This window comes from Pteropus alecto, unplaced genomic scaffold (genome assembly GCF_000325575.1).
Source record: "Pteropus alecto unplaced genomic scaffold, ASM32557v1 scaffold86, whole genome shotgun sequence".
NCBI lineage: Eukaryota > Metazoa > Chordata > Mammalia > Chiroptera > Pteropodidae > Pteropus > Pteropus alecto.
Window position 1 is genome coordinate 1592707 of NW_006442109.1, and position 20446 is coordinate 1613152.

Here is a 20446-nt window from a genome sequence, read left to right on the forward strand (position 1 = left end):
AAAAGTTTTGGTTTAATACGCTCTCATTTGTATTGATATCTGATGTATGAGTTGACTAACTTTGAACACTGTGAGGAAAATCAAGTTCATGTTGTTATTTTCTAACTTACTTTGTCAGAACACAAAGTAGAGATAACAACTGTGTATCACTTCTTCCAAATAACCCTTGGATGGGAGGCAGGAAGTGGGGAACAGAATAGATTGGGGTTTTTTTTCCTTAGTAAAACAACTCAATTATAAAATGCACACAGCTCTTTCTAAAAGAAAAATGCAAACACAACTTAACCATACTTTATTTGACTGCATCTTATTTAGACAGCTTGCACATTTCAAAGCCCATTAAATCTCTCTCTCCAAAATGATATGGGACATTAGAAGAAAATTATGCAGCAATATCCAGTCATCAAACAGCAGTCCAATATTTTGAGATACACGTGATATTTTATAGATACTCAACTCATATCTGACGTCAATATAATTTATGGTTATGTTTCTACAAACCTGAAAGCCCTGTAACATTATAGCACTCATTTTAGTGATGTCATGGTGCACTGGAAAGTAACTCTGATGCACTACCAATTTGCATTTATCTATGCTCCTGGAAAGTGATGAACTTCATGATTTTTAGACACCATAATAAATATACACATCCAGTCTTATACATATCAGCCAATACCATAACACAGGGCAAGGTAAAGTTAAAACATGTGACAAACAAACTCCTTTACATAGATTTGTCAAGCAAGTGGGGAAGGTAATTTGGGGAAGAGGCAGAAAATATTAGAACCAATTTTTAATAGTAATTTTTTTTTTTAATTTTGCTGGCTTCGACTTCAAAAACTACTGTCTGGTTTTTGATCTGTGGACTTCTCTAGAGTAGTTTCATTTTAACATAAGGGAAATTATAATCAGCCCACACATCAAAAATGGTAGTATACCCGTTAGCTTCTTCAATACTAACATATATAGTTTCATGGTAGCATGTATAAAAATGTTCAGCAGTACCAACTGCCAAACCAGTGTCAGTGAATAGTACAGTCAGTTTTAAAGAGGCAGCACCCCTTTAAAAGAAAGTTGCGCCAGTTTTGCTCAGTTTTAGCCAAGTGAACTCCCTCTATCAATTTTAAACAGAATTGTTTTGGTTATTTATAAAAAAGGCAATCCCAATATCAAAATGTAAATTAATGTTTGATGCTCCTTCAACTAGAATAGAGACTTAGTTCTAATGCTGGGTTATCATGCTAGAGGTTAAAATTTTAGTCTACTTAAACAATTTTTGCATACCCAATTGAAGATATACAGTAGATACCGATATTCAAAATATACCAGTTGAACAATATGGCAACCATTTGACTTTTTAGTCATATGGTTAAGGTCATATTACAAACACCCAGTCAATTCAGCAAAACTTGGCCAATTCTGGGAGAAAAGGTCAATAGTGTTGGTTTCATTGACAACCTGCCAAAAACAATGGTTGTACTGAAAAGCCAGCATGTATCCAGCATGTGTCCCCATCAGTGAGTTAAGCAAATGTATGTTCATCAACGATCATCACCTATGAACCAGCAAGTCAAATGTAAAGCAGTGAGATAAAATCTGATAATGTTTAACTACTGAACTGTTTTACTTCAGTTCCCTCCATATTAAAAACAACAGAAGCATCACAATGATTGGCATTTCTCTAAACGCTAGAGCTCAAACGAAGTTTAACCAAAAACATACTCAAAATGGTCAGCTGGAAAGCTGCGTTTTGTGTGGTCACCATATTTTTAATGTAACCAGTATTCTGCCCATTAAACTTTCAAGAGCAATATAAAAATGGAAAAAAGTTTTCTTTAAAACTAAGGAACTATAAATGATCCCACCAGCAGGAAGATTTTATTTTCACCAAATCTATGTATCTTTATTTTAAAAGTACTTGTTACCATGTTCACTTTCAAGACATTACACTGAGCAAAGAGCAGCTTTCCTTTAAAAAAAATAATAAAGAACCACAAACTTTCCTGAAAGGGGGCTTTTACCAACTGTTAATGGAGGTAGGGTTTTTAAAATACAGTAATTATAGCCATAAAATAAAATTCAAACCAAATCCTAGAGCAGAAGTAAAGCATATCCAAATTAAAGAAAGAACAACATAGATTCCTATAAAACATTTTTCACAGAAAATGAATCTTTTTTTTCATGGGTACCCTAGGTTTTCCAGTTAAATAAATTATCCATCACAGGTTTCCTGACTCGATTGAAAGCAATTAACTTTAAAATTTATTACATTGCACAGATTGGCCAAAACACGATGTCACTAACATGGTGATGGCTATTAAGAAAACCCATAAGAACTCATTCCAAAAAAAATTTCCATTTCTCCCTTTTGTTTTTATAGGAACTAAGCAAAACTCCCCCCAAGAATTTGCTTGAATAAGTGGAAAGAAAATAAAATCAGTTTAAAATGGATACAATGCACCTTGACATTTATTTCGAAGACCAAGAACCAAAAGTGAAACGTTTTAAGATATGAAAGCAATGTGAAACCAAATCAAGTGGGGAAAAAAAGTTTTGACTATATTGTAAAAGCTGTTCTTCACAGCTTAGCAATAATTTTGATTAAATAAAATCATACCAATTTACATTAATTTTCTATTCTTTTCCAAAAATTCCCTCACTCAAAAAAAAAGTGCATCCAAAACCTAGCAATTCCCGGCTCCATCAACTTTTCTCATCCCTTTTAAGCCATTTCTCAAAGATTTTCCAAGTAGATTCAACTTCTTACTGTAAGGAAAGAAGGGACTTCTAAAGTAAACCACTCTGTCACTCACCTGGAAAAAGTATCCAAATTATAAAAATCTGAAATAATTTATTATCAAATTTAGAATTTAAATAAAAACAAAAAGTTTGCTTGCAAAGGCCTTAAAGAAAAGGAAAAGGTAGCATGCATTCAAAAACTAGAGATGAAGACAAATATACTTATCTACACAGGTACTGGCAGACGCAATTTAATTGTTACCTTTACTCACTGTAAAACACAACCAACCCTACATTTTTTTCATTCACTAATCACTGAGGTACCAATATTCAAGAATGGAAAATTTTATATTGAAAAAATAAAACCTAAAATTGAAGTTTTTCCCCCACCCCCATCAGAAAACTATGGCAGGTTTCGTGTGAAATGTTAGTATACTTAGAGATTTTTACAGTCTACATTGGCTTTTTTTAAGGAACAAAAATCATGTTCCACTTACTGGTTCTGTGGTAAAATGATCACTGTGTAAATAACATTGTCAGCAGACTTTGCAAATGAACAAACAAATCTTGGCTATCAACTGGCACATCTTGTTGGTACCAAAAGAACTCTTTAAGTTTAAAACAATCTCTTTTAATTCAGAACAAATGCGCCATGCCAAAGTGCAACAAATATTGTGCGACACTCAATGAGACACTGACAGATAAGAACTGCATGGAAATTACTAAATCCACCTGCAAAGCAATTCTGTACAAATTGCATTGCATGCAAAGGTCGATTCTGCGTGGTTGGAAAGTTGTTCCTTGATGTCAGTTTCTCAACGCAGCCACAATTTAAGTCGCAGTGCATCAACTCCATTTAAATAGTATCTGAACAGCCTCTTATCTCGAACAAAACCAAGATTTTCATAAAGTTTCAAAGCAGACTTATTCGTTATTTCTGTTTCCAAAACAACCTTCAAAAAATAAGAGAAAACTAAGTTATAATTTTATATATTTGATACTAATTTATAATTTTATAATTTGACAAATCACTTAAAAACAATTAGAGCAAATAATTAAGAAAAACATACCACACTTGTTTTAAAATTGATGGTGCAATCATTAATGATATACAGAAAAAACAAAAATAGTCATCGAAATTTTAATAGTAACTGTCTTTTGGGGCAAGGAGGATAGGAACACTGGGGACATTTTCTGTTCTGATTTTTGTGATGTTTGGGATATTTAGTAATGAGAATATGTTTTATACTAAAAACAAAGAGGAATTATTTCCCTGTGGAGAAAAGTAGTGTGACAAAAAGATGATGAAAAGAAAAAAAATCAATAAGAATGGTTTAAGAAAATAAACCAGTATTTGAAAATATTCAGATCGACCTCCAACTTATACTTTCATTAATCTGTCATCATTTATTCTGGTGACAACTACCACACTTGTCTAGAATCTAAACCAGAGTCTGCAAACTACAGCCCTTGGGTGAAATGTGCCCACTGCTTGTTTTTGTAAATAAAATTTTATTGTAACACAGCCAAGCCTATTTGTTTACATGATGTCTACAGCTGCTTTCTCAATTTACAGGGGCAGAGTTGAGCAGCTCCACAAAGCCTAAAATATTTACTATTTCACCTTTTGCAGAGAAAGTTTGCTGAACCTAGACCAAAGGTACCCCAACTTTAGTGTACCTGGAAGGCTTGTTAAAACAGATTGCTGAGCCCAAATCTCAGAGTTTTTGAGTAGGTTTGAGGTGGGGCCTAAGAATCTGCATTTTTTAAAAAATTGCCAGATGTTACTTACATATCCAATTGAACTCAAGATCAACTCTTCCTCCACAATTCCATGTATCAGTAACAAGATCTCCATCCCACCAATGCCTCAAATGTGAAACCTAAAAGTCGTCTTGGAACCTCTTTCCTCTCCACTCCCTATATAGATCCAAGCATTGAGTATTTCAATTTTCTTTTAAAGCTCTCTCAAATTGATCCTTCTCTTTCTATTCCCACTGATACCACACTGTGGTCCAAGGTGCCATCAACTTTCACTGGAAGTACAAGAGTCTCCTAACACAAAAGTTCTCCCATTCTCCACATAGTAGTGTGATGCTCTTGTTAATTCCCTGCTTAAAAACCATCTGACTCCCTTTTGTCCTCAAGATAAAGTCCATTAAAGGTAATCTAAAGAAAATTAAAAGGCCCATCATGATATGGCCTCTACCTCCCAGTCAACTTTGCTTTATGACTCCTGCCTTGCTCTCCACGATCAACACTAAATTTTCAGTTTCTAGAATGACCAAGATCTTTCCTACCTTAGACCTTTCATATAAGCTGCTTCCTTTGTCTAAAGAATGCTCTTCCTATCCTTGCTTTTGGCCTTGGCTTGCCACTTCCAGACTGAGTAGAATATCCCATTCCTTTTATTCAACCCCACAGCACTTTGTACTGCTCTCTTATTCAACTGCACTCTCATTTAACATTTGATGAGTATGTCATCTCTCCTAGCTGGGGAACGCAACAAGGGCAGTGATCATGGGTGACTCCTTTACAGATGTTCCCTTGGCACCTAACACACTGCCTGACACATAGAATTCTCTTAAGTATCTGTTAATCGAATACCTTCTTAGCACCTCTCATTACATACATTACATAAACATTAAACAAAGTATTGCCAAGTTTTTAAATGACCAGAGTACTTAAAGAGAAAGCATCATCTTAAGGGAATTATCTATGCAATTAACTCATAAATAAAAATCATCAGCTAAATTCAAACTTTTAAAAGGTCTAAAAACCACTAATTAATAGTTTAGGATCAATAGAAAATTTCCCTAAGAAGCCCTTAAATAAAAGTTGTACAGTAAACATATTGGTTTAAGATAAGAATAAACAGTCAACAATTTTCTCTGCTTTTAAAAAAACGAAAATTGATTTTTTTTTTAGTAATGTATGCCATCCTCCAGTCTGCAACACTCCAGTCTGGTCAATAAAGTTTTCAGTTTTGAACAATTCTCTTGGGTAATTCCTAGAATTCTGTTTCAGGCTAGCACCTAATTACAGCTAAAATGTTAAATCAAAACAATCTGAGAAGCAATAAAGCTGCAACAATGCAAAACTTGGAACTGATTTCACGGAAATCAAAAAGAGTGACAATTTAAAAAAAGAGCTAATATTTACTGAAGGTATACTAAAAGCTGTGTAAAGCATTTTACATGCATTATGTCATTTTACAGACATTCGTCACTTATTTTCACCATAACGCTATTAAATAGATATTATCATCTCCAATTTACAAATTTACAATAACCCCATGAAATAGGTATTACCACCAATTTACAAACTCAAGGCCAGACCCCAAATCTTTACAAGAGCTATTAATACCCACCCTTCTTTACCACCCCATCGTTTTCCAAAGTAAAACAAAGCAGCAAATGGGAGCTCTACCCTATTTAAGACATGATGAAGGGGTCTAAGTCTGTTCATTAATATTGGCAATCTAAAATATTCAAAACACATTGGCAACTAACTACAGCTACATAAATACACACTTGAGGTTTAAAATTACATAGAAAAAAATTACACAAAGGACTAACCTTAGGTAAAATGAAAAGATTCTCTCAGCACACTCACATTTTCTAAACAAAGAGATCATGTATTATTTGATACAACAGAAACTCCCAGGAAAAAAGTAACTATCTTTTAATGCTTACTGTTCTTATGTTAAACGAGATTCTAGATTTATACTGGAAACTCACTATAAAACTATTCTTTTAGTACACATCATGGGAGTATTACATAGGAAGCCAAAAGATAATGAGGTTATTTTGGTCCTAAAGAAACTTGGCAAAGTTGAATTCTACTTAACAGAAAAAAAGGATTACAGTGAAGTTCCAGGGATCCTCTTAGCAACAAACCATTGTTAGAATAAGCCAATCATTAGCGTTTAGAAAACCTTTTAATACTGTAGGCTGGAAGCTCCTGGAAGGAGGGCAGGCTTATCCACTGCTAGAACCTAAGTACTAGCTCACTGTCTGGCACCTCAGAGGCCATTTACACTGATATTGCTGAATGAACACCTTTACTGTTCTTCAGAATATCCATGTAAGATCAGAATTACCATCATATTGCATAGACAAAAAGAAAGAGTATAAAAAGTTAAATGACTTGCCTACGATAATCACACAACTACACTAAGTGACAGAAGACAGACTTGGAACCTAGGCCTCTCATACTCATTTCTTGAATTAGGCTAAACTACTCATCCAAAATCCTTATAGCTTAAATAACTCCATTTTAACTCTGTTCTTTCTACCTTGCAGCCTCAGTCTCATAGCCAAAATATATGTTTCCAGTTACACTAAAAATGTTAAACATACTTACTAAACACAAAAAATTAAAAGTCATATTGTACATTATCATAAGATGTATGTTATTTTGTTAACATGTAATAGGTTTATTATAGGTTATTTAAATAAATTAGGCCACTGTTGGTGGAAATTTAAATTGGTACATCCATTATGGAAAACAGTGTGGAGAGTCCTCAAAAAATTAAAAAAGAACTACCATGTGATCCAGCAATCCCACTTCTGGGTATTTATCCAAAGGAACTGAAATTAGGATCTCAAAGAGATATCTGCACTCCCATGTCCATTACAGCATTATCATAATAGCCAAGATATGGAAAACAACTTAAATGTCTGTCAACAAATGAATGGATAAAGAAAGCGAATATATACAATGCAATACTTTTACCCTTAAAAAAATCCTGCCCTTGTGTCAACATGAATGAACCTGGAGGACATTATGCTAAGTGAAATACACCAGACTTTTTATTAAAAAATGAATACTGAATGATCTCACTAATAAGTGGAAACTAAAATAGTCTAATTCATAAAAGCAAAGAGTAGAATGGTAGTTGCAGGAGCTGGGAGGAGGAGGAAATGGGAACAAGTTGGTCAACTAAAAATGTTTTAAGGTCACATACTGCATGTTTAAATTCTATTAAGAAGTTCTGATTCCAGTATATTCTCATCAGATGAGTTAGTACTGAGTATTAATATCATGGTTATCATACCTTAAATCTAAAAATAATTTTCAAAATTTAAATTTTCAGAGATGAAGATTTCAAGGACATGTACAGCCTAAAAAAAAGTAGGCACTGTTCATCATGCTGATCAATCACCTGCCCAATTCTAATTTATTTTTTAAAAAGTACATAAAAGTAAATGGCCACCATGTGGGTTCACTACTTCAGATACATGAATCCTACTTTAAAAATTACATTTTAGAAAACGCATTTGTGCTGTTTGTATGTGTTTTTCTTACTTCTTCCCCTCATGTAAAACGCAAACCCAAGATGCTTGATCTAATAGCCATTACAAGTTTGGCAAACCAGAGCATGTAGAGGTGTGATCAAATTCAAGTCAGATCAGCAACATGGGTTATGCATTTCTTATTTATAAAGCAAGGAATTCACTTGTTTTTTAAAATGCTATAGCTCCAAATACATAAAAATGAAAAAGATCTTTAGCTACACTGTTTTAATGTTTCTAAATCTAATAGGAACACTTAGGAAAGTCATAGTAAGGCAAAATAAAAATATCTATTAGAGTAGGTGAATATATCATTATTATTTGGCCAAAAACATGATCTACATTTCAACTCTGTGATTAGAAACTCTGGTTTAATTTACTCTGAATTTATCTTGAAATGACAAGTGGCAAGCAAGAGCAATATAAATATTTCTCAAGGTCACAAATTCTGCAAACTGAATAGAAAGTAAAAATTGACTGGCTGTACATGGTAAGGCTTCATAGAGATTTCCAAATTTGTCTGTTAAAAGATATAGATTTCGAAATCTTTTGAATAAAAAAAAAAGCAGTTCAACCTAAGTAATAGAAAATGTAATTTAAAACCCTTCCCAAATGTCTTTCTGATAATTTGTCAAAATTTCTTAACACTTTAAAAGAAAGGTTGGCCTAACTAATGAAAGTAAAATCACATATTGGTTGTTTTATAATCAGTCACTGTATTCTTAGAGAATTATATTTACAAAGTTTTCTTCAGAACCATGAATTACATAGAAGACTATTATTACATATAATTTTGTTTTTACCAAAAGATGTTTCAACAACTTAGTTAATCCTGAAGATATTTTTTTTCTATCTTACTGTGTACAAAAATAAATAAGACAATTGCTATTCCTAGAAAGCTTATAAAAAGCTCAGAGAGAAAGACAAGTTAACAACTAATTATACAAATAAAAATTCAAAAGTACATTTAAAAAAAAGAAGTACAGATAAGATATGCTGGAAAAAAAAAGAACTAAACATTCAACAATTATTTATGAACTATGTACTCCATCACAAATGCCACACTAAGAATACAGCTGTAAATAAGAAAAGGCATCTCTGCTCTCCTTATGGCTAAGACAGACTCTGAACAAGTACATTTAAACGAAATAAGTAGAGTCCCCTTATCCATGGGGGATACATTCCAAGACCCCCAATGGATGTCTGAAACCACAGACAGTGCCATATCCTATATATATTATAGTTTTTCCTATACATATATACCTATTATAAAACAATTTATAAATTAGGCAATTCCACAGATAGAAGATTCTTATTTTAGATTTTAGCAACCTCAGCATATAATTATTTTTCCTCAATAAGTTGAGAACTTTTTTTTTTTTTACTTAAAGGAAGCACTTTATGGCTTCTTGATGGCATATCCGAATTGCCAGCAACACTACTATTGCACTTTAGGGTCATTATTAAATAAAATAAGGGTTACTTGAACACAAGCACTGTGATACCACAAGAGCTGATCTGAAAACTAAGATAGTTACTGACTAAAGGGCAGATAACATACACAGCATGGATATGCTGGATGAAGGAATGATTCAATGGAGCAGGATGGCATGAGACTTCATCATGCTACTCAAAATGGCACAAAATTTAAAACTTATGAATAGTTTATCTCTGGAATTTTCCATTTAATATTTTCAGACCACAGTTGATAGCAGGTAACTGAAACTGGAATGTGAAACCACCACAGATAAGGGAGGACTACTGTATTACAAAAAAGGAAGTCAAGAAAATCACAGAGGGTGCAATTGATTCTGTCCAGAAGGATTAAGGAAAATTTAGGGGATTTGTTGATATCTGAATTGGGTATTAAAGACTGAGAAGTATTTTAATAAGCAGAGGAGGACCAAGAAGCTACTGGGTCTAGCAAATACATCAGAGAGAAAGTCATTACACTGGAGTGGAGGGGGAAGAAACGAAACCAAGTAGGATGAAATGGAAATATAAAGAGGTAGAACTAACAAACACACCACTATCAAAAATTAGAAGGGAAAAGGGGGTAGAAGAGTTTGTTGCTTTTATGATTAAAAACTCAATGAGAGAGTAAAAACCTTATAAATAGTAAACAAGAGTTCTGTCCCTACATATAGCAAATCCCTTATTTGAACAACGTGGGACTCATTTTTAAACCATGGAAGAATTCTCTCATACAGAGGCAGAGCTATTCATACTGTAAAAACCATCCATTTAAAAACCATACCACTGGAATAAGTTCATGGTACTATCTCCCTTCCAGTTTAATATTCACTGCTTGAAAAGATAAATGAATCAGAATTAAATTTTTAGGCCCACAATGAAAAGACTACTTCTATCTTAAAATATATCAGTAATTTAGAATTTACCCTTGAGACCAAAACGATATAAGCAAAATCTCCATTCCTCTGAACGTTCAAAGAAAAATCAGTACTTTTAAATCATCTGATCACACAGCCTGTCTCACAGACAGTGACTAGGATAACTCAGAAAAGGCTTAATCATAAAAAACATAATACTCCCTGCTCATAACATTCCTGTTCACTGGAAACCACTGTACTCAGTAGCAGGATCAAAACATGGTCTTATAATCCCAAAGATTTCTCCAAACTATTATGCTACTTTTGTGAAGTCTTACTTTCTTCGTGAGCTGACCAAACTAGTGTGGCTATGATCCAAACATGGAGACTTATATTCGTGAACATATGTAATCCAAGTCTCTTCTGCAAATTTAAGTTACCAGCTTTGTAAATTATCATGGTCACTGCACCTTTTACTTTTTGATATTAAAAGCTATGAACAATATGAGATCCTTTGCCATGTGTAAATTATCCTATTTGGAGTAAAATTAAATATCCTTTAATCCCAGGACTTCTCTGGGCTGCCCAATATGTATGTAGGCCTTCTCATACAACCACCATCTAGTGTGATCTGTCAAAATACAAATTAATGTAAACAAGCATGAGAATACTCTGCAGTAAATCTCTGTACTCTGGCATGGATATTATTAAATGAAAAAGTAATTATTGCAGAATAATAACTATGATTTCATTTGTATAAAAAAGTATTATACATTTGTATAAAAGTGTGCTTACAATACAAATGGATGCATATCAAAGATTAATAGTAGCTATAAGTGGAAAGAAGGACAGAGTTGAAGAGCAAGAGGATAGTGAAAGGGACTTTGTACCCAAAAGTACACACACACACAAACACACACACACACACACACACACACACACGTTAATGACTGTGTATAGATTTTGTACAAAAAAAAAAAACCACTAAAAATAAGTAACCAAGACAAGTTACTTATTAAGGTCAGTCTGTTGAGAAAAAAAAATTACCTAATTTCAAGTATTTTGAGAACTCTGGCACATTTGCCCTCCAATAATAAAGACGAATGTCATTTGTATTACTCATAAAGTTATTATACATAAAAATAGAATTCTGTTCCTTCTTAGTCACCATTGCTATATTAAAGACATGTATACTTCCCTAGTTTACACTTATTCCCTTCCATGTTATACAACAGTAAATCTTAACATTTCTAACCATCATCATTATTTATTGTTCAATGTATAAAGCTATATATGTACAGAGCTCTGGCTATAGGCTACAAAGAAATTATACCTGCCATCAGGCCTTACAAACAAGCCAAAGAAAGATGATGCTCATAGATTAATGTACAGATAGCTCTACATTTAAAAAGCGGTTGTCTTTTTGCCCCTCCCAGTCTTAACACGATTTAATGCTGAGATTTTTTTCAATGTGAAAAGTCCTTCATATAGGCTGACAGTTGGCCCAGAGCGAGAGAGCGAGAGAGCGAGAGAGCGAGAGAGCGAGAGAGCGAGAGAGCAAGCGTGGGAGCGAAGAAAAAGAAGGAGAGGAGGGGAAGGAAGAAAAGGAGGAAAAGAAAGGAAAGAAAGAGAGAGAGAGAGAGGGGAGGAAGGAAGGAAGGAAGGAAGGAAGGAAGGAAGGAAGGAAGGAAGGAAGGAAGGAAGGAAGGAAGGAAGGGAGGGACTGACTGATGGAAGACACAAAAGATGTTATTTAGAGAGAAACAAAGGCTAATATTCAAGTGAATTACAACAAGGTTTGTAATAAGAGCTATTCTAAATGACTTAACTGATAACAAATCTGAATACCAACTGCTCTAAATACCAATTATTTACTGAAATGGCTAAGATTTCACCTTTACATTCTGTCACAAAACAAATTTTAGCTCCCATTATCATCTTAAAATTTGTTCTAGGTCAAAATTCATGTGTTTTTAAATGAAATATAATTTTCACAAGCTGCATTTGTAGAATAATAGTATGCAATGAAATCTGCAGTACAACTATTATGGGATATTTATAATAATACCCAGTAGAATACTGCCCAGGATAAAAGGTCTTATACGTTTAGAAAGACTTACCTCATCACAGTCTCCTTCAACCATGGCATATATAGCTTTCTTAACCAAGTTAGTACCTAGAATACAGATCTGAGTATTAATAAAGGAAAAATGTAATTAGTTTCTTAAATATACTTAAATTATAACATTATAATAAGCATCGAAATGTCAAATGTTAAATTCTGCCTCAAATGCAGATACAAAGATTATCTCAGATTGAGAAAAATTGTAGATTTAAACCGAGAGGCCAATAGAACCTACACACAGTAAAAGAAGCATCCTCCTGAAAGACCTATCTCCTTTTATATCCTTTTTTATCAGATGTAATTACTAGCTCCAAGCAGGAGTTTGTGCTATTTTGTTTGAAGGCAGGAGAAAAAGGGAAAAAAGAAAAGGGCAAGATATAGTATGGCCAGAGCAACCCAGGAACTCCTTAAGCTGCCAGAACTCAATGAATTACCCTAGACCCAATCTTGGCAAAGATCACACCAGAACTGCTGTGACCCAGCGTGGGCCCAAGACACTGGGTTGGTTCCTACAAACCTTATAGTGAGCCTAGACATACTGAAGTCTAATACTCCCAAATAATGTTGGTGATGTGTCTGTAAATGTCTAGCAAAATGTACCCTAGTTTACGGTCAGATATATTTGATATGTTAAAGGGAAAACAACTGCCAATGTGATTTTAAGAGAAGAAATCCAACATTACAAGAAATCTCTTAATTTTCAAACCATGCACATGAGCAAACATGCATTACATGAGCCAAACAAAATGTGTGAGGGTTAGCATGTAACCCTTAAGCCACAAGTTTCTGTCCTCTGAACTAGCCAGACACTTGCCTATCATTTGCCGTGAGTCCTTATCAACTTTCTTTAATGAATCAAAGACTCGAACTTGGCTTATATAAGAAGCCCAATTCATTAAAAATCTTAGTGTTAAACATTAAGAAAAGTTGGTCATATATTAAGTGAATTTATTCATAATGATTTCTCATGACATCTAAGATTATGTGAAAGTCTTAAATTGGACAATAACACTAACAGTTTACAAGTGACAAAAGTGCTAATAATTAAATATTGGTATGGGTAACAAATCTTTCACGAATACTTACTTAACTTCAGTACATTCCAGAATTTGACAAGCTTAGACAAGTGCTTGTCTTCCTGATCCTCCAGGTGAACAAAGAGCCAGTAGGTCCTAGACACTAGGACACTGGTTCTTAACCAGGCTTACATCACAGTCACCTTGGGGAGCTTCAGTCCCACTTTAAACAAGACAAATAAGATTCTCAGGAGGTGGGGCCTAGGTATTTGTGTTTTAAACCACACGGATGACTCTAATGACCATTATAACATTACTGAAAATGCCAGGAAAGGTAGACCCAAGAAAGAGATGAATTTGGGAATAGTAAGAATTCTTTCTCCTTGTCCTCCTTGACCTTCTAGTATTTGATGACTAGTATTAAATAATGATAACAATTTCTCTGTAATTTTACCTTGATTGAGGCCCACTTAACCCGAGTATAGATAGCTGCTTGAGGGCTGTGATCAAGTGCCCAATTAATGCTATTAAAAACTGCAGTTATTCAGTATAATGCAAAACATTTTGAATACGATCAAAAAAAAAAAAAAAAGCTTGAAGGTAAAACTGATCACCCGCTGCTTATCAGAAAGATAATCTCTCAATTAGAACATTAATTTAAAAATTCATTTTAAGAACATTTTGAAATAAAAATGACTTCATTTTCTTCCCTTAGCTTCATGTTCATTTCTACTTATTTACATTTCTCTGTTGCTTAAAGAAACAAAAAGAAAATAACTTATGCATTCTTCTAGTGACATATTTTTCTTACCAATGCCATTTCTCCTGTATTTGGAATCCACGGCTAACATGGCTATATAACCTCTGCGGAACATCTTTTTGTGCATATCCAACTTGCAAACGATGGCACCTACACACTCCTCCCCTACCATGGCCTTAAAAATAAACAAACAGTTATGAAGAACACATTGCCATCAGGTATTGAACAATAAAACCAATCATTGCAGCATTTTTAAGGGAGGAAGAGATCATGAGAATTCTAGCAAGAGAGATGTTTCAGAAATCTAAATCCCAGCGCTCCTTCAAATGTTCTAGTTTTAAAATCTTTCAACATTCTTTATGACATAAATTTCTTATGCTTATATCACAGCATAGGGAAATAGCCAGATTTCCACATAGTACTTTATGAGTTTTATAATTATAATTATTTGCGATAACACCTACATTTTTAAGATTTGGGAAGGGAGGAATATTTGAAAATAACTTGTTAAAGAAAAAGCTTATTTATTAGGATATGATAAAATATTGTGATACTTATCAGCAGAGTACTATAAATTTAATTATAATAAAGCCTTAGTAAAAAAGATATGACAAAATATACTTGAACAGTAGTTAGGTTTTGAGCAGAAAAAAATGTAAAATATTTTCAGAAAAAACGATTGTTTTTAAGATATTCCTTAGATCCTACCCAAGGAGTTTTTGCTATGGAAGCACGACATAGATTAGATATACAATGTTCTCATTTTTAGGACACTCCTGACAGTGTAAGTCATTGTCATAAAGCTCACAGACTATCTAGAACTCAAAACCAGAGGTTCTATAATTTTACAGCTTTCTATTTTAATAAAAATGTACAGCTTTCCAGAGTGTTAAAGGTTACATGTTAAATAAATGCTAATCACTCTCCATTTTCATTAAGGTTTCCAGTGTCCTTTTGAAAATGTTTTTCAAAAATTCCATCACCTGCAAAAAGTTCTGGTAATACTGTATTCTGGTAAATATAAATAAGGCACTAGCTCCAATTGTTTAATAATAGGTCAGCCAGAAATATGTGTTTGCTATAAAGAGCCCTCATTAAAAAAAATATGAAAACTTCAAATTATCACTTAACAAAATTAACTTCTCAGAGGAAACAATTTCGATATTTCTTTAAACCAGGAATAGTTTTTACAATTAATAAGCAAAGTCCAACTTATACTTAGTATCTATTTTAACTTAAATTTGTAGTGAGATTTTTTTTTAGTCTGTCATTCTATAAACTGATTTTGAAAAGCCCTTTTTTAAACTGGAGAAATCTTTTAGGCAAGATGATTCTAATCCATTTCATGCAAACCTAAACTAGGTCACAGCAAAATCCTTTTGCAGGGATATTAAATTCAACTATCCACACTAATTCATTTCTGTTTTATCACAAAATACAAAACTATTTTAGGCCAATGTACCTCTAAAATTGTTATTTCACCATTTTCATTCATGATAAATCGACCGATTCTTTCAAAATTCTTTTGAAAACTTAAATTTCTGTATTAAGACCTAAAATATATACAAAAGATGTTTGGTTGAACAACACTGACAGCATTTTCTGATTTGAAAATAACTCACTTCAAATACATGTGTGGGTGTGTGTGGGTGGGATGTGTGTGTGTGTGTGTACATCACAGACCAAATGGTACGTTAAAAAAAACTTGACCTGACCTCATAAGGTACGGAAAATGGAAATCTATGATACAAAACTGTAGGACAGCTACACTTCACAGTTAAATCATCCAAAAGAGGAAAATATTAAAACCACTAGCTACAACTGAACAATATTTTCAAATTGGATAAGAATTTCAAACAAATCTTCGTCCTTTGACCAAGGAAGTAATAAGCAAACAAAGGTACTGTATTAGTTCCCTCTTGGACTATGTTGATTTCTTCCTAATTAAGAATCTGTAGGAGCAAGAAACAAGTTGTACACATCATTTAAAAATAAAAGCCCAACATATGATACATTATTAATAATAAGCTGCTGGTAATGTGCAAAGCCAACGCTGTATTTTTTCTTGATAAACTGCTGATATACACTTATAAGAATAAGTAAACTGCCGGTCAATTTTTCCAAATAAACTGAAAAATCCCTGGCAAGACTAAAACGTAACTCTACAAGGCCAAAAGCTTGCCAATCTAAAGAACTTGAAAAATATAAACTGTATGAAATAGAGATTCCCAAATTCCAGACCACTACAAATAGGAAAGAAACATTTCCAGAGGAAGCCAGAAAGTTAAATTTAGAACAAATAAACAGAAACACTATACATCACTGGTAATAAGTTTTAGAAGTTTAAAAAGGTGCCAACTGAAAATAGTTGAGTTCATGAACTCAAAAGAGGTAGAGATAAATTAGTTAAGTACAGAGTGACTGACAGTACCTCCCACCTGTGCAGTACTGTTTTCACATGTTACAATTATTAGAAAGAATCATAAGAAACTCTTTTTTGTTAGTCAAATGTAGTCAAATACTAGCACTTTTCTAAGGTTCAACCTCATATATTCCATTTGTTCCATTACAGGTTACCCACGGAAATAAGGAACATTTTGGAGGTTTCTAATCTCTTGAGATTGATGTAAGGACAACTGTCCCTTTTGAAGCATAACTTGGTGACATAATGATCTTTATGGAACAGGTCAAGGGTGTGTCATTTTTCAGGTGTTTGTTTCCATTAGAGGCCAGAAGGCCAGGGTTCTAGTTTTACATCTCTGCCACTAAATATCTAGAGATTTAAACATTTTAAGTCACTCTGATCCTTAATTTTTTCCATTAAAAAAATGAACTAGATTATCTCAAGGATCCTTTACAGTTCTAAAATGATATGATTTAAAATAAACATACAAATATATTTGTTTTAAACTAGTTTTCATAGGAAATTCAAATGTTTTAAAGGTCAATATAAAGGCCTCAGTCCTACATGGCCTCTGATTCGTCAGCTACTGTTTTATGTTCAACACTACTAGATTCATACTTGCCCTAGTAAAACCTGTAGGTCAACCATTTGTGCATATCTCCATTTCTAGATATTCAGAATTTAATACTAAACAAACTGGTACTTAAGGGCTAAAGTACAAATTAGCTGGTGAATTGGGAGGAGTCTATGTAAAATCAAAACTGAAGTCTACTAAGTTTACCAGAGTCTAAAATGGCAGACAAGTTGAGAGAGGCCTAGGAACTCAAAAGCTGACTAAATGTCATATATACACAAAACTATTTTCTGAAATTAACAGAAATACATATAACTATTCCAATTTAAAATGTGACTCAATTGTACGTTTCTGTGGGTTAACATACAATTAAATCAATCTACAATTTTTAGCAATTACAATGGCATTAGATATATAACATAATAGTGCCAAAAAATCATTTTCCCATCTTCACTGACACAGACAGGTCTTAGAACTTCTATTTGGAAACATAGTTAGAATCCTGTAAGAGCAGTTTTGTAGAATATAAATTAGTTCCCCTAGTTTAAACATACTAAACTGAAGTTTAGCAAAGTGAACACAGAAAACAGCAGCACTACCATTATCCACAATAATGAGGTTATATTTTTAGATTACCACTAAGCTATAGAATCAAAAAGATAATTTCTAAAGTATTATCGAAACATCTTGCAGGGAATTACCAAGTGCAGCTAAATCAATGCTATAACAATAAATAATGGTAGTGGCTTTTCTCTTCACATAACATAAAATACTCCTTAAAAGCATGTTGCCTTTTTTCAGCAAAATTCAATGGAAACATGCTTGTGAATACGAAATAGAAAGCATATACCTGCAGTTAATACTTAAGTGAAAGGTTTCAAACGTACTGAAACTGATCAATATAACTGGGAAGAAACTATTGGTACTGAAAGTACTAGTAAGTTTTAAACAATTATTCAGCTTATTTGGTAGTCAAATCCTTTTTGCTCATAAGTAAAAATTTTTGTTAATTATACTTCACACAAGCCAGTGTCACTACTATTATTTAGGTGTATTTATGACCAGTTCCTTAAAAAAATTAGTAACATTTCACACTTAGTTTCCTACATTTCACAAAAGGGTATTTTGTTCAAATTTCAGGAGTCTTTCAGACACCAGAAGTGTTACTAACGCCTTCTGCAATCAAACACCAGAAAGCAGGCTGGCTACAACTGTTAATTGTCCTGTTGAAGTAAAAGGAAACAATCTCCGTAATTACAGAATATCCTCTTAAGATTTAATTCTTCAACGTGGCCACAGAAAGTTTACTGACAGTATGCTGACCAAAACATGTTTATGCATACACTCTTCCCTGATTATGGCTGTAACTGAGAGATTAATAAGATCTGCATCCCAAAAGAACCACGTTCAAATTAAATGATTGCAAAGTGCTTTGAGAATGAGGGAGGGTAATTAAAGACGGTTAAACATTATTATATGCTAATGTAAACAGGATACAAGACCCCCAACATCCAACGTACAGGCTTGTTGCATACACAGCAGTTATCAAGTTGACCCAACCATTAAGTCTTACCTTCAAAAGTTTCATTAAATAACTAGGATCGTGTACACGCACTTTACATCATGTAACGTACTATGAAATGCAGATAGACGATCCACTGCCACTCTCAGCCCTCGCACTCCCTGCCTTGTATGGCCTGGGTCTCTCTGCTGGGTTCACCCTCTTTTCATTCCATCCACTTACCAAGAAGCACAGCTGTGGCCAGTTGTGGATAAAATATCTATAGGTATAAATGGAGTAGGGTTCAGACAGATCTTTGGTGATCAGTCTCATGATATCGGGCATTTGTAGCTCGGATTCATATCGGACATAACGTATCGTCCGATCCTCCCCAGGCTCAACTTCCCTGCCTGAGGGGCTTCTTAAACTGCAGCCGGCGGTCAGGGATGAAGACAGCAGCCGCACCTGCTCATCTTCCTCCTCCTGCTCCGTGCCCTCCGCCAGTCCATTGCGGGCCGCCGCTGGATCGCTCGCCGCCGCCGCCGCCGCTGCCTCTGCGGGGTTGGGGAGCGCAGTTCTTGCATTATTGGGGAGGCAGTGAGGGGGGCTCTCGCCCGAGTGTACCCCGGTTCCTTTTGTTGCAGTCGCTTTGGGGCCCCCGTCGGGGTTGGCCGTGGTCGTCGCCGCCTCCGCCACGCTCAAAACCTTGCTCTTGAGGGAGGCAGCCGCCCGGAGGTGCCGCAGTTCGGGGCTGATCAATCCATTGAGCTGCTGCTGCTCCTGCGGCGGCTGAGGGCACCGAAGACACGGATGCCCCTTGGCCGCCGCCGCCTCGCCGCCCGCTGGACTCCTGCCGCCGCCGCCTTCGTGCTCCTCGTCGTCCTCCTCGTCCTCGCTGCAGCAGGCGAGGGCGGCCCCCGCCGGGAAAGGACAGCGGGGATCCGCTGCCGACGAGGCCGGAGGTGCTGGTGGTGGGAGGAGGCTGCTAGGCCCCGGCGGTACCTCCGCCATCCTAGAGGCGACACAGACCAAGAGGGGAGGCCATGAGATCTGGCGGACGAGAGAGGAGCTGAGGGGGCGGCGGAGGGGGGGGGAACAAAGGCAGAAACCGTCCCTCACAGAGGTACCCCCAATTCCGCGGCGCACCCCCCCCCACCCCACGCTCTTCAGCGCCGCCCAGCTGCTGAGCCGGCCACCGTCCCCGTCCGCCCGGGCCCATCCGCCAGCCTTGTCACTGCTGCCCCTTCCTGTTCCTCCCGCGCGGCTCACCCCGCACAGGTCCCCGCCGCCACTGCTCTTCCTTTTCGGCCACCGCCGCCGCCTCCTTCGCCGCCGCGGCCGCCTTACAGCCAAGGCTCACACTCAGCCGCCGTCGCCGTAAAGCGCCTCGGCTGTTACCCCGGGTAAAGTTTCCTGGGCCTGGCTTTACGACACTTCCCTGCCTGCCGGCTGCCGGGGCCAAGGGAAAGGGGCGTGGAGGGAGGTGACCTGTGGAGGGGCGGGGCGAAGGTGTCTCCTGCGAGCTTCGCGGGAGGCGCGTGCTAATGGGTAGGGTTGTGGGGAGGGGAAGTTGCTGAGGGCTTTGAAGTCACCTGTTCCCATCTGGCTCTCCACGGCTTTCAGGCTCCTCAGCCTGCGGGGTTTGCAACGCGGGATTGGGGAGGGATGCGCCGGACCAGAGCTCCCTATTCCAAGCCCGG

At 35.9% G+C, this 20446-nt stretch overlaps 1 protein-coding gene across 3 annotated transcripts; it reads right to left on the minus strand.

The window, feature by feature from the left end:
- Positions 1-265: 265 nt before the first annotated feature.
- NAA30 (N(alpha)-acetyltransferase 30, NatC catalytic subunit) lies at positions 266-20195 on the minus strand. Of its 3 annotated transcripts, none has more exons than XM_006920145.3 (5): positions 20016-20158; positions 18990-19758; positions 14319-14442; positions 12487-12542; positions 266-3692 (listed from the first exon to the last, which is right to left on the minus strand). In XM_006920145.3, the coding sequence occupies exons 2-5, from the start codon at positions 19755-19757 to the stop codon at positions 3555-3557; spliced, it is 1086 nt and encodes a 361-aa protein (XP_006920207.1). In that variant the 5' UTR covers position 19758; positions 20016-20158; the 3' UTR covers positions 266-3554. The 3 variants fall into 3 exon arrangements, with proteins under 3 accessions (XP_006920207.1, XP_024894652.1, XP_015451581.1); XM_025038884.1 differs by having other exon boundaries at positions 278-3692; positions 19212-19758; positions 20016-20192; XM_015596095.2 differs by lacking the exon at positions 266-3692 and adding an exon at positions 6322-6359 and having other exon boundaries at positions 20016-20195.
- Positions 20196-20446: the final 251 nt, after the last annotated feature.